The sequence below is a fragment of the Rhamphochromis longiceps genome, linkage group LG10 (genome assembly GCF_057381845.1).
Source record: "Rhamphochromis longiceps isolate RC_006_pf linkage group LG10, R_longiceps_female_GT1.1, whole genome shotgun sequence".
Lineage (NCBI taxonomy): Eukaryota > Metazoa > Chordata > Actinopteri > Cichliformes > Cichlidae > Rhamphochromis > Rhamphochromis longiceps.
Window position 1 is genome coordinate 3,293,738 of NC_140566.1, and position 13,817 is coordinate 3,307,554.

A 13,817-nucleotide genomic window follows, 5' to 3' on the forward strand; every position below is an offset into this window, starting at 1 on the left:
ATAACATATGAACTGTGGCCAGACATCATCTTCTTTTATAAATTAATCCACTGCATACTTTCCTAAAGAAGGGAAAGAAAGAAAGCAATGAAGCAGCATTCCTTAGTTTTTAGAGAATTCCACCAGCTCTTGTGGCCATGCAGATAATTCCAGGTCATGACAATTATTTAGGAACCTTCCTAAATAAAACTCATTAAGAGTTTGAGAAATTTTATGAGTGAGTGTGTTTTCACAGTGGAAGAGAAAGAGCACACCAAAAAGAAAAGGAGGGCAGGTTTACACACGTGACTCTAACAGCTTCTACAGCTGCATATTGAAAATCGACACGACCACTAACCACCACAAAGTTACGTGTGCAGGGCTATTCCGACTATGAAACCAATAGAAACAATTAGCTGTAGCTAGTGGCTCTAACAGCTAACCCTGGTTTGTCTTCCTTTGCTGAGGAGCACAAATAATCATCTTTTCTGTCTTGAAACCAGAGCAGTAGCAACTAAAGTTGAAAAAACGCATCAGGAAAGTATTTACAGGGGTCATAAGATAAGGGATCGAAGAGCCATTTCCCACTTACAAGAGTTGCTGCTTGCTGGCCACTAGCTAAGTCATATATGAGTGTTGTGGTGGTACAGAGCTTGTGGGAACCTGGGTGGATCGTGAGTGGCTGGGAGAGGTTAAGAAATGTACAGGCCTGTGTAGAGTCTATTGGACTACTAATGGCACTTAAAGGTAGGGATAGTAGAGGCAAACAAAGCAAAATACCCCATTTCAACATGTGTCAAGTGAAGAACATGAACTGGGCACCACTGTGGGGTTGTTATGGTCCCCAGCACATGTAGAAATAAGGACCAACTCCATAGAATGAGTTATGAATGACGAATGAAGGGCAGCAATATGCAATTAGCTCCACACATCTAGACAAGTTTCAAAAGAAGATAAAATAATGAACACTTTGGAGATATGATATAACTTGCCGCATTTCTCGTTATTTTTATATTTTAGATTACTAGACACTATTTTTAAGATGGAAGAAACTTTTTCAGGATTAAATGTTTTCATTTTGTTTGTTGTTTTTTCTGGTAAAGCTCTAAAAAAAGAAGAAAAGAAAAAGGAAGCTGTGTAGTAGTTCTTACAAGCCAAACAATACCGAAGACAAACCCTGCTGCTAATGAGGTGAGTTAGATTTCCATGGCTCCGCGCAGAGGCACTCCCACGAGGCGGTGCACTGTTCAGACCAGCATCATGCGTTCATCTGCACACAGATGCTGCTGTGAACTTAACTCGACTGTTGCTTATGTTGCCAGAAGGGATCTCGCTCTCCATCCATGGTTGTCCTCAGGATAAGAAATGTGCACAAAAGGAAATATGCACTCATCTGCCTGTGCATTGCTGGATTCATCATGTACAGATATCTTGGGTAAGTTCTTAAAATGTTACGTATGTTCCAGTAAGAGGCTGTTGTTTTCCCCTCAATGCAACGATTCAGCTTGATGTAGTTTTCACAGACACACAATTCAAACAGTCTCAATAGTAATATTGTTTGTGTGGCTTCTATAACAGTACAACAGTGTCATTGTATTACACACAGTTTGACGGTTGTCATAAGAAACTTTATTTATTTTGGGAAGTGAATAATAAGAAACTAATGGATGATGAAGAAAATGTAAAAGAAGCTCTTATGAGTTTACTGAAGTCTGATGTCCTCCTGCTCAACTCAAGACATCTGCAAATTCCTGCCAAGCATGTCATGTGGTCAGTTAGAGTACAATAGCCTGTGTTAGGCATTAAGTGACTGTGACACACTGAGTGGAACTCCTCTTCCAGCATGTCGGGAAGGGGGAGGAGGATGAGCCGAAAGGTCGGCTTGTGTGCCAACACGTCCCAGTTCACCCTCGAGGGAGAGCCCTTCCGCATCATTGGGGGATCCATCCACTATTTCCGTGTGCCCAGGGCCTACTGGAGGGACCGCCTGATGAAGATGAAAGCCTGTGGGATTAATACCCTCACTACGTACGAACACTGCTCCAGTGATTGAGTTTAGAATCACAAGCACTGTCACTGCTGAATGTTAACTGTGGGCGCCCTCCATCCTTGCAGATATGTGCCGTGGAATCTGCACCAGCCGGAAAGAGAGGTTTTTAGCTTCCAGACACAGCTGGATTTACAGTAAGGAGAATGTTCTTATATGATTAATCACCACACAGCATCCTTCACACCACCTTCCTAGCTTCTCTAACAATATTACCTGCTCTAAGGTATTTTGGATATATTCTTCATTTTCTCCTCATCATCTAAGTCCTCAGTGCTCAGGGGAGATGCTAGAGGCAGAGAGTCCCACCTGACAACAGCAGCATCTCCATAACAAAAGCAGCTTATCGAGCAATTAACTGCACAGCGATGATAAGCGAAGAGAGAGGTCCTGCCTCTGCCAGTGTTGTTGCCAGGCACTTTTCAGACTCACCAAACAATAAGAAATGGAGCCTCACTGTGAGTCTAAACTTTGGGTTTGCACAGGAAAAAGTTGCTTGTTGATTTTCTTTTCTGTTTGGATTTCAGAGCCTATATCAGTCTTGCAGCCGAGATGGAACTGTGGGTGATTTTGCGTCCAGGACCCTACATTTCCTCTGAGCTGGACCTAGGAGGACTGCCGAGGTAGTCACGGTGTTCTCTGTATGTAGGTTTATGTAGAAATTCAGAATTTTTTTGTGTGTATATTCATATGGTATGAAAAGGGACGTTAGTTTAAACTGCAAGTCTGTTCAGTGCCTGTCCTGAGTAAATAGATTTGTATTTAAGTGAATTTAACCGGACAGCACAAGAGTTACTTGATCTAACGCACAAAGTGCCATTTTTGCTTTCTGAATGAAATCAGGGTGGAAGAGTCGCATCTTGTTTAAAGTAAAGGCTTGCTCAGTGTCTCAAGCTTTGTCCAGTATTTTAGACTCACTGTGGCTCTGTTGTTAAGTGTTAACTGAGCATGTTTTCTATGTCTTTGCAGCTGGCTCCTCCAAGACAGCAGCATGAGACTGCGGACGACGCACCCAGGGTTCATTCAGGCTGTCAACACTTTTTTTGACAAGCTGATACCAAAAATGGTTCCATTGCAGGTCAGGCTGGAAACATACCAGCTGAAGCAGAGTCTGTTAATCTTTTTAATTAAAAAAAAAAATGCTTGTTTGTGTTTTTCTAGTTCAAGAAAGGAGGTCCAATCATTGCCGTGCAAGTGGAAAACGAGTATGGCTCCTTTGCAAAGGATCAGAGTTACATGCTTTTCATTAAAGAGGTGACTACACATGAAACTTGATGGGATAGAACGGATCAATAGGATTATTTTCACTTCTTCCTTTGTGTTTTATTTTGAAAGGCTCTGCAATCCAGAGGGATCAGCGAACTGCTGCTCACATCAGACAAGCACAAAACGTTAAAGTCTGGGGGTGTGGATGGAGGTATATTAATAATCACACACCTAAACATAAACATGCACACACAGAGTTAACCTAATCTCGTGTAGCCCTCAGGACAGTGAAGCTTCAGAAGCTAAATCAGAGAAACATCCAGGAGCTGACTGCTATCCAGGTGAGTCTCACCTTTCCACATCACTTGTATCCATCACTGATGACAGTAAGGAGATGCAAGCTGACTGTGTGCGTGCTGCTTTTCAGCCCAACAACCCCACCATGGTGATGGATTACTGGACCGGCTGGTATGATATCTGGGGAGAGCTCCACCATGTGCTGCCCCCAGAGGGTAAGGAGGGTTCTCTGTGCTGCTAGTGGCATGTTGCTCCCCTGCTATTCATAATCAACCTGGGTGGTCTAACAATGGAGTGTCGCTCAAGGGAGTCTTCATAATTCAGCGAGGTGGTAAAAGAAGCGTACACATCCTTCTCTTAGTATCTCTGAAAGCCAATGCTACATAGTGATGTTACATTAGCAAAAAACAGGCATAAAGTGTCTTGTGCAAATTGAATTCTTCTTATATTTTATAAAATGAAAAGAAAAATATTGTGGAAATCATTGCCTGTAGTTATTTTATTAGTCTTTCATTCGTTTTTATACATTTGTGTGCAGCTTGTGCAGTGAAATACAAATCGGTCTAAATCTCCTGCTTCAGAAACCAAATTTGGAAATTGAAATCTGTTGGGTTTTTGTCTTATAATTACTGCTTTAAAGCAAATTTGTTTTAAAAACAGTCGTTTACATCAACCAAACCAGTAAACATGGAAAACCTGCTTGTGAAAAGAAATTTGGATACAGAAATCTATACTCTTACTTTACGAATACTTTACTAACCCTTGAAAGAAATGCATATATGAGTAAAACCAATCAAAGGGTAGCGTTATTGTCTGTTTCACTAGTGCTACTCTATCTCCAGTTCCTCTAAACTGCTGTAAATGTGCTTTCTTTCTCACCCCAGTGTAGATTTTTGCATGAGAAATGGCAGCTACATGCCCACAGTGGACATGCAAATGTCAGGGTCATGCTGCTTTTGAATGAGTCACTTAAAGCATTTAAGAAAATGAGTCAGAAGAGTTTCGGGATTCAAAATTTGTATTTGCATGAATCCATTTTTCTAAACACTGTGAACACGTCTCATTTCTTGTCAGATATGGTATCCACTGTAAGGGAAATTCTGAGGAGAGGCATGTCTGTCAACTTGTACATGTTCCACGGAGGATCCAGTTTTGGCTTCATGAGCGGAGCACTCGCCAATCCCTCATACAGAGCTTTAGTCCCCAGCTATGGTTGGTTCCTTTGTACTGTGCTCAGTCTCAAATAGACTCTCATGCAAATTCACAAAGACGTTTGAGTGATTAATAACTGCCGTATGAGAGCTGGAAAATGTCGTGTTCTGTACTGTTGACCTTAACACCCAGCAGGTGGCAGCAAATGACAGTTTTCGCACACTGTTGATGTTCCGCAGATTATGACGCTCCTCTGTCTGAATCTGGGGAATACACTTCAAAGTACCATCTTCTCAGGGATTTACTTTCCCGATACAAAAACAGTAAGAAAAACACGAGATATGCAGCACATTATTTTATTCAGTTACTGACCTCTTTGCCTCTCTGTGCAGCAGGAGGCTCTGACAGTCTCCCGGACATGCCAGTCCTGCATTACAGGGAGGCTTATGAACCAGCCATTATGTACCAGCACCTTTCATTATGGGATGCTTTAAGCTTCACAGAAGGAGTACGTTTATGTGAGATTATCTGTGACGTACGTATCCTGCAATGTAAAGAATTTTGCTTTTCAGACAGTTCAACTGTTTCAATTGTCTCTGCAGCCATTTAAGTCCACCAAACCAGTAAACATGGAAAATCTACCCGTGAACAACAGAAATGGACAGTCCTATGGCTACACTCTGTATGAGACTATCATCACGAGGGGAGGGCTGTTACAGTCAGGGGACAATGTCAGAGACCGTGCCCTGGTGAGTTAATGCACACTATACATGTGCATGATATTTATCCATAAGCTAATTGCTTAGCTTCCATAATGTGTTTGTAGCTGCTGAAAACAAATTTATTAAAAACAAGGAAGTCATGTCTTACTGCTAAAAGATATATGTCTGTTAAATATGAACTGAACTTTAACTGAACAAACACACACATCCACACATGTGCAATAACACTAAGTGCAATAATCTTTTCTGGCATCGTTGTATTTTTACTCAGTTGTATATAGCATTCGTATTCTATTTTTATCTTATTGTATATTTTTATTCTATTTTATTCTACTGTATATAGTATATTATTTTATTCTATTCTGTACAGCTGTGTACTGTATTTATTCTTATTGTATTCTAATTTTTGCGTCATAACTTTTGCACTGTCCACTTCCTGCTGTGACAAAACAAATTTTCCACGTGTGGGACTAATAAAGGTTATCTTATCTTAAACCTAGTGGCATAAGATAGTCAGCATAGAAAAACTGCAAATATGGGAAAACAGCTAACCAGACTCTGTCCAAGGGTTAAAAATATCCTCCTAATAGCTCATTCATTAAACATTTTTGATATTGTTCATAAAATGAACAGCAAATAAATAAATAATAAGAAAAAACCCTGCAAGAACAAAATGATTCCTTCTTGCTGAAAATTTGAACGATCAAATATAAGCAGGAGCCAGAGGACAGTTAACCTAGTTTACATCAGTCACACAGGCCAACAGACAAGTTAACAACCACGCGGCAACTGCTGGTCATTATAAGAAAATTACTATTTCGCAGCCGGCTGTGAGTTGTTAAGCTGTTAAGTATAAGCTATTCATTCCTGAAAAAGACAATCAGTGACTTCATGGTAACCAGTTATCTGAGTGCTGTGATTGCTTTGGTCACTGTTGCCAGGGCCACCTGTAGTTTGTACTGAGATGCCGACTTGTCTGCAAACACTACCTCTGAGTGGTCAGCTAGCACATGTTGGGGAATATACATTTTATACACTTTCCTCTAGAGTTTGCCACTTTAGCCCTGACTGAGGTCTTAGCAGAGCAAAAACACTGGGAAACAGTGACTCTGTCCAGTTCGCTCACTGTTACTCAAGATTACAAAATCTTGTAGTTCCATTAAAGGCACATATTTCAGTTGTGAATTGTTTACCAACAGCTTACTTCAGTTCGATGTCAGAACTGCTTACGTTATTCAACAACTGAACAAATGTGATCAAATGTCACACTGAAGTTATAAACCTAAACTCATCTGTTTGACCATCTTCACAAGTTCTTATGTATTGTTTACAGCTCTCTGCTCGTGGATGTCGTTTCCAGCTTTTTCCTCTCTCACTTTCATTTGTTCCTGCGGGATAGTTGCCCGCTCTGTCTCTACACTTGATGGGCTTCTCTCCCTCACATATTCTCTGGTGAATTTTAAATTCTACCAATTTTCTCAAAGTTAATGTCAGCCACAGCTATATCTGACAGCTCAGGTGCAGCGCAGGATTGAGCCAGAGGAGGACTGCTTTATGACAAACTATTCCACTGTGTAAATCTGAGATTTGTGCTCCTACGGTGTGCAGAAAATCTTCAGACAGTTCATTGTTTTTTCCACAAATAAAAAAAGGATTACAAAATCTTGTAATTCCATTATAGTTCCTGACCTGTCTGGATATTGCAGTTGTGCAAATTACCATTGTTTATATATATATAACATATAATGCTAGATATTTATTAAAGTAAGCATTAATTGGATCAGTCAAAGCTGAGCACACTGCTAAAACCTTGGCCCTGTCCTCGACCTGCATGCTTGCAGACTCCCTTTCAGTCTATTATTTAATTGAAACCAAACAGAAGTGAACTGAACAGTGTTTTTAGTCACATACATAGAGATCTAAACATCTCTCTGGTAAATAATGTTTAGTGTTCTTCTGCACATCATGCAGGTCCCATGGTTTCAGGTTAATTCAGGGTTATGGTTTATCATAACGCCGCTCTCCTCTGGATAAATCCTGAGGTCCACCTGAGGCTTAGTCCTCAAACTCACACAGTTTTAGCACTTTCACAGATGAGTTCCCCCCAAAGAAAATCATCCTGATTCTTCTTCCTCTTCTTTTCATTTCTCTACATAGTCACACTGTTTTCATAAAGAACCATGTGTACAGCATTAGCTTAAATTGTATTATTTTTGTCAGACCCTCATTCGCTTCTTTTGCACTCCCTCATCAAAGGCCTTTATTTTTAGACACTAATTCGTACACCTCTTGTCAGGTAATTACTAAAATAAGCTGACTGCATCTTTGGATATAAAGATAGCTCACTGTTTGCATCACCATATGATCTTTCCACTTCCATGGACACACTTTTGTAAATGCATCATCATGCTAATTTGCCCTACAACACTGACACTCGGCCTTTTTGGTAAGCCCTAAAAGAGGGTTTAGCACTGGCCCAGATATTAGTACATCTGGTTTGAGATATTAAACTGACAGGTTTGACCACTCATGCTGTCTTTACCAGTTTTATTGCATGAAATGCTCTTAAAGTGAGGACCAACCAATTAAACTTCGGCTTAAGTGGATATTTCATTCTTCAAAGAAAAAGGGGTGGAGCGTTGCTCTGGTGCCTTCCAGCAGGACACAGTTTAAACTAAATTACTACAGTTATTTGACACTAATGTTTTTTACTCCAGGTGTTTGTAGACAGAAGCTACATTGGCCTTTTCAAGCGCCAGAGTCTGGAGCTGGCGGTTCCTGATGGTAAGGTATGATATCAAGTTGAACAGTGAAGAGAAAGGCTTCATTCAGTGTGATGGACAGTGTTGGGACTAACGCGTTATTAAGTAACGCGTTACAGTAACTACGTTATTATTGTGGTAACGAGCACGGTAACTAGTTATTATGCCAAAATCAGGAACGCGTTACTCGTTACTGGGATTTAGATGGGGTCGTTACTCGTTACTTCGTGTGGTGGCTATCGCGGAGCTTCCACAGATTCAGTAACATTAGCAAGTGGTGGAGGCCAGCAGGTGGATGAAGGAAAGGGGACGCAGAAGGAAAAGAGACCCGAGGCGGCCGCCGGTCCAAGTGTGAACTGAACTTCAGGTAAGAAGTTATGACCTGCAGTCTCTCTGGGTCAGATATGAACCAAGTTTAGGTGGAGTTTATTTTCGTTATTCTGACTTTTTCCGTACTGCGTGCTAGCTAGCATGACGGAGTTTCTATACAGCTGGGTGGGTGCTATGAAGTTAATGATGTTTAACTTTATTTTGTTCATAAGTTATTAGAGTTGCCAACCGTCCCGCCTGGTATTCAGAGAAAATATTACGCGTTTCTTATTGAGGTGAAAAGGAACAGTTTGTCCCGGACTTCAGCTACAATGAAAAAGGCACAAAGCTGGAGTTATTCTGTGTTTACGCTGCACAGCTGCCTCTTCTTCTTTCATTCTCCCCCTCCCTCTCCCGTTTCTACTTCAATCATGAAAACTGATCAATGATCAGCTGATCGGCTCTCTTGTTTGTTTATCGCCCACTTTGCGCTGAAAGAGGAAACCAGCGGATGTCGCACTAAACAACAGCAGCACGTTTAAGCTTGATCAGCTGTTGTTAGAATTTATTTAATATTAATTTCTAGTATCAGCTGATGTTTGCTGGAGCCACAGCTGCAAAAAAGCTGCTGGTCATGATATGGTTTGGTTATCTGGTGAGAGGGAAACATGAAGATGAAACCAGGAGATGTCCTTACTGGATCATCAGAGCTGAACAGGTGATGGAGAAACAGGTTTACCTTTTAGGTGACATGAATGAGTTGAAGTTATGAACTGTTTCTGAGAGACAAATAACACCAGGATCCTTTTCTAAGTAGCTGACAGCTGGTAACTGTGCAGGGGCGGGTCTAGCAAAGTGTTGCCAGGGGGGCAGGTAGGGCATTAACAGGGAAAGGGGGGCACAAAGAAATACTTTTCTTTCTTATTCTCATTTAAAATGTCTAGCTTTTAAAAAATAATTATCTGAATCTTACAACAAACGATTGATAGATTGATGCATATATACCATCAAAACAGTGAACATCACTGTCACAACAGCGTTTGTTTTCATTCAAAGGCTTTATGATTTTTCCTATAATGGTGGGCCAGTCTCTAGTCAAAATGCCCGGGATGATTTTTTTGTCCCAGTCCAGCTCTGTATGCAGCTCATCTGCAGTCTGGTGTTACCTACATCTTCCTATTCGGAAGGCAGAATTTCCGAGTTCTGAGTACAATCGAAAGCACCACGACTGCAGTTTTTGTGTTGGATGTAAAAGGCGCAGATGACACTGTGACGTAGGCTAGAATCATGGCAGCAGTCAATGACGGTCCAGGCGTGGGATTTCTCTCGTGGAAATATGCACATTATCTTTTCCTTTCTATTGGTAGGTGGCACAGTGCACTTGTGGCAAGTAAGCAAGCTAGAAGACTGGCAAAGTTATGGAAGCAACACATTAACAAGAGAATTCTGAGTAAAACCAAAGTTACTTTCCCTAGTAACTAGTTACTTTGAAAGTAACGAGTAACTTGAAGTAACTGAGTTACTTTTGAGAGAAGTAACTAGTAATGTAACTAAGTTACTATTTTAAAGTAACTTACCCAACACTGGTGATGGATGCTGGAGAGGCAGCTGTCTGGCTGTTAAAACGATCAAAAAACATAAATGTGATTGATCCCTACAGGGACGTCGTACCTTGAGTTTATTGGTGGAGAACTGTGGACGAGTTCACCAGGGAAGGGAGCTTGACAAGCAACGTAAAGGTGACTGACTGAAATTTTTGCTGTTCATCGCTCTGCCTGCTTTTAAATCACTCAAGCAATCAGTTTGTAGAGGGCAAGCCAATTTCGATTTGTGTTTTTGCAGGACTAGTGGGAGACATTTTATTAAACAATATCCCCTTGAGAGATTTTACAATATACAGCCTGGATATGAAACCCAGCTTCCTTGATAGGTTTGTAGACTTTATTAAATCTAATACGCTGCATATTACTTGCTTTTGTCTGTAATAGTGTGTTTGATGTGGCCTTATTTCAGTCTTTATCAAGCACCCTGGAAAAGTCTTTCTGAAACACCCAGCTTCCCTGGATTTTTCATGGGCAGACTGTTTGCATATGGGTATCCAAGTGACACGTTTGTGAAGCTGCCAGTAAGTAAACAGCTATGTTAAAAAATAAGTAAATGACATTTAAATGAACGGAAAAGACTAATCACATTGTTACACCTTGAAATCCAATAAATTAGAAGAAGGAATTCCGATGACTGAAACCTCCTTGTGGAGTAGCAGGTGGAAACTGACTTTTAAATGTCTGTCATTAGGATCTTTTGTGCTCTATCCTGTTGAAGTGTCTGCCTGTGAGTCTTCAGTCTGGAAGAGGGTATAAAAAGCTCTTCAAATTATTTGAAATAACAAAATTAACTGTAAAGAAAATCAAATTACTGCCAGTTCACCGCTGGGTAGCTTGCAGGCATTGATTCAGCTTTGCATTCTTCAGCATCGCCTGAATATACAGTAATGTGAATCCGTTTATCTGAAAAGTGAGCTGAAAGTGGACCTTTTTGAAAGGATAATGATCTGAAGCACATTCGTGAAAGAATGGCTCAGAAAGAAGAAATGGAAGGTCATGCAATGACTTGGTTGAAAATAATAAAACCTTCAGTGTCACTGAAATGTTGAATGGGCATTTAAACCAAGGAGAATCATTTTACAGGGAAGAGAGTTTAGAAAGCAGGTACTGGTGGACGTACACAAAACTCCTACAAGGAGTGCCAATGGGGGCAAAATGAGCTTCTGATACTGTGGGTGTAATTTATTTCATTTTAAACAGAAGTATCTGAGATCTGTTGGTAATCTTATTCAATGAACCACTGAAGAATTACCATTTGTGCTGTCCTTCAAGTACTATAAAACATCTTTTGTCTGCGGCATTTTTAAAATAGTCAAATGTTTCCTCATCTAAATATGTTAAAAACATACATAAAGAAGCCAGGTGTGTTTATACTTATTTTTTGAATTTGTTTTAATAAATGTATGTGTCTGGGATCCGCAGGGCTGGGAGAAAGGTGTTGTGTTTATCAATGGGTTGAACCTTGGGCGCTACTGGTCCATTGGCCCCCAGCAGACTCTCTACCTCCCAGGTCCTTTTCTCAATAGTGGAATCAATCAGGTATAACTGTTCAGAAGCAAATGATGAATTATGATGATTGTAGCACTTTGTTAGTCTGTGTGAGCGCCGCTTACAGCTACATCCAGAGTCCGTGGATACATCCTTCAGGTCGGAGAACAGCTAATTTTAATAAAACGAGCTTGTAGTTTGATATCTGCTGTCACAGTATGATTGTAAACAGCTGTTGTTGGCGTTTGTAATGTTGGTTCTAATGAGTTGTTGATCCCAAAAGTTCAAATATGTAAATGTGTTTCACATTTTTTTCTCCTTAGTTTAATTAAGAATTTTAATTATTGCTTTTGTTTCTGTATCTGACAACCGTGACCTGATTTACTGTTAAACTGTTTCAGCCTTTGTGTTTTGTTTTGCTTCATTTCTTTTCTTTTTTTGCTTATATACTAAGTTAGCTTTTGCAATAGTGGCTTTGTATGATTGTTTCCCTGGATGCAAGCGATTATCATTTCATATAAGAATTACAGCAGAAGAACTGAAAGTAATTTAAATAAAAAAGTAGAGCAACACAATTTTTTAGGCTAATATTCTGTTCTAGAATATTTTTTATTCTCATAAATACAAAATGGTACAGCGCTTGTGTCCTTTCTTGTAGGTCTTTAACTACACAGCCAAAGCAGACGTGCTTGCATGCAGTCCTCCAAAAAACCTCCACATAGCTTCATCGATCATTGGCGATGATGCTATGTGGAGGCAGAAAGATGATTGGTTTAAAGGTTTGCTAGAATAGGAAATAGATGACAAAGAATTTCTTAAAAAAGTATAAGACAGAATATAGACTTATGTAAAAGATGGTTGCAGCCACCATGATGTCACCCAGGAATGGATCTGGCTGTGTAGCCATCTGGTCATAACTACTTGAGACTGATAGCAATACTCAGAGTAAAAATTGTAGTTTGACTAAAACATGAAGTGTAATAGTTGTTAAAGTGTTGTAATAGTGAAAGTTGTGCCACACAGGTTACAATGTGTCTTATTTTCTCCGTTTCCATATGTTTGCATCTAAAGTGATGGCACAAGGACATACTTCTGATTGGATCACTCCCACTCGTCCCATCTTTCTACACAACTAAATTAGTTCTGATTGGATTTCTCTCTCTCTCTATAATATCTTCATCCCGTTTTAATAATTGATGAAAGAGTCAATAGACATCATCATAGTTTTTGTCCCTGTGACTTTAGCTTTTATGTAGTTATTGTCTTGTTTTTGTCAGAAAAAAGGTTGTTGACTAAAAATATGATGAAAATTATTGGTCTACAAAATTAACACTGCTTACTTGCTCTCTCTTATCTAGTGTTAGACGAGAAGACTGACGATATTAATGTGTTTAGGTTTTCCAAGGCTTCCAATAGCTTAGCCCAGCCTAGGATCACCATAGCTAATTTACATGTTGTTTGTTGTATGTTTCATTCATATTTGCTTGTAAGATGATTTTGTTACCTTCTGGGCGACTCAGGTTAGCCGTTTCCTCCTCTTCACACTCTTTATACTAAATATCTGCTGGCTCTAGCTTTGTAAACTGCTGTACTCTTAATGTATTTTTGTACTATAATTGCAAAAACCAAACAAATCTCTAACACTTGTCTGTGTTTTTTTTTCACACTCAAATAAATTAGGTCATTGTGTTTGAGGAACAAGAGGGAGACTTCAAGGTCCACTTTGAGGATCAGGCTGATCTTGGCATGGCTGCTGACATCCAGTGACCAACATCACGTCACAATTCCAATGTTTGTGTTTATGTGTGTATGTATGTAAAATTTGCATTTCTTTTGTATTACTAGGTGTTTATCATATCAGGAGGAATTGAAATACAGGGAAACAATAAATTCTGTCAAATCCAATAAATTTCACCTACATATATATTGGGGGCTCATTCGGGATTCATTTTGAATATGGCACAGTTTAGTCTGGTAGATTTTATAGCTAATCCTACTTTATAACAGCTTGATGTACGAAGGAAATATGATTTATGTGCAGTTGCCTCACATTTTGAAATCTCTGTGTCTAAATCCATGAAAAGCGAATTTAGAACTCTGGTGAAATGGGCATATACATATATGCACACACACACACACACACACACACACACACACACACACACACACACACACATACATATATATATATATATATATATATATATATATAGAGAGAGAGAGAGAGAGAGAGAGAGAGAGAGAGACATGA

At 39.7% G+C, this 13,817-nt stretch overlaps 1 protein-coding gene across 4 annotated transcripts; it reads left to right on the forward strand.

The window, feature by feature from the left end:
* The first annotated feature begins 1,277 nt into the window (after positions 1-1,277).
* LOC146660148 (beta-galactosidase-1-like protein 2) lies at positions 1,278-13,542 on the forward strand. 4 transcript variants are annotated; one of them, XM_085419885.1, is made up of 19 exons: positions 1,278-1,414; positions 1,822-2,007; positions 2,095-2,163; positions 2,554-2,649; positions 2,996-3,104; positions 3,188-3,280; positions 3,362-3,443; positions 3,509-3,573; positions 3,660-3,744; positions 4,604-4,741; positions 4,921-5,004; positions 5,074-5,189; positions 5,284-5,430; positions 8,121-8,192; positions 10,135-10,213; positions 10,317-10,404; positions 10,488-10,599; positions 11,501-11,617; positions 13,247-13,542. In XM_085419885.1, the coding sequence occupies exons 1-19, from the start codon at positions 1,323-1,325 to the stop codon at positions 13,331-13,333; spliced, it is 1,917 nt and encodes a 638-aa protein (XP_085276011.1). In that variant the 5' UTR covers positions 1,278-1,322; the 3' UTR covers positions 13,334-13,542. The 4 variants fall into 4 exon arrangements, 3 of the variants coding, with proteins under 3 accessions (XP_085276011.1, XP_085276012.1, XP_085276010.1); XM_085419886.1 differs by having other exon boundaries at positions 5,077-5,189; XM_085419884.1 differs by having other exon boundaries at positions 4,921-5,189.
* Positions 13,543-13,817: the final 275 nt, after the last annotated feature.

Bases quoted from the DNA above. Each gene is read 5' to 3' on its own strand.
- LOC146660148 (XM_085419884.1), top strand. From the start codon at position 1,323: ATGGTTGTCCTCAGGATAAGAAATGTGCACAAAAGGAAATATGCACTC. The intron at 2,650-2,995 runs GTAGTCACGGTG...ATGTCTTTGCAG, and splicing joins GACCTAGGAGGACTGCCGAG to CTGGCTCCTCCAAGACAGCA. The intron at 11,618-13,246 runs GTATAACTGTTC...CAAATAAATTAG, and splicing joins TCAATAGTGGAATCAATCAG to GTCATTGTGTTTGAGGAACA.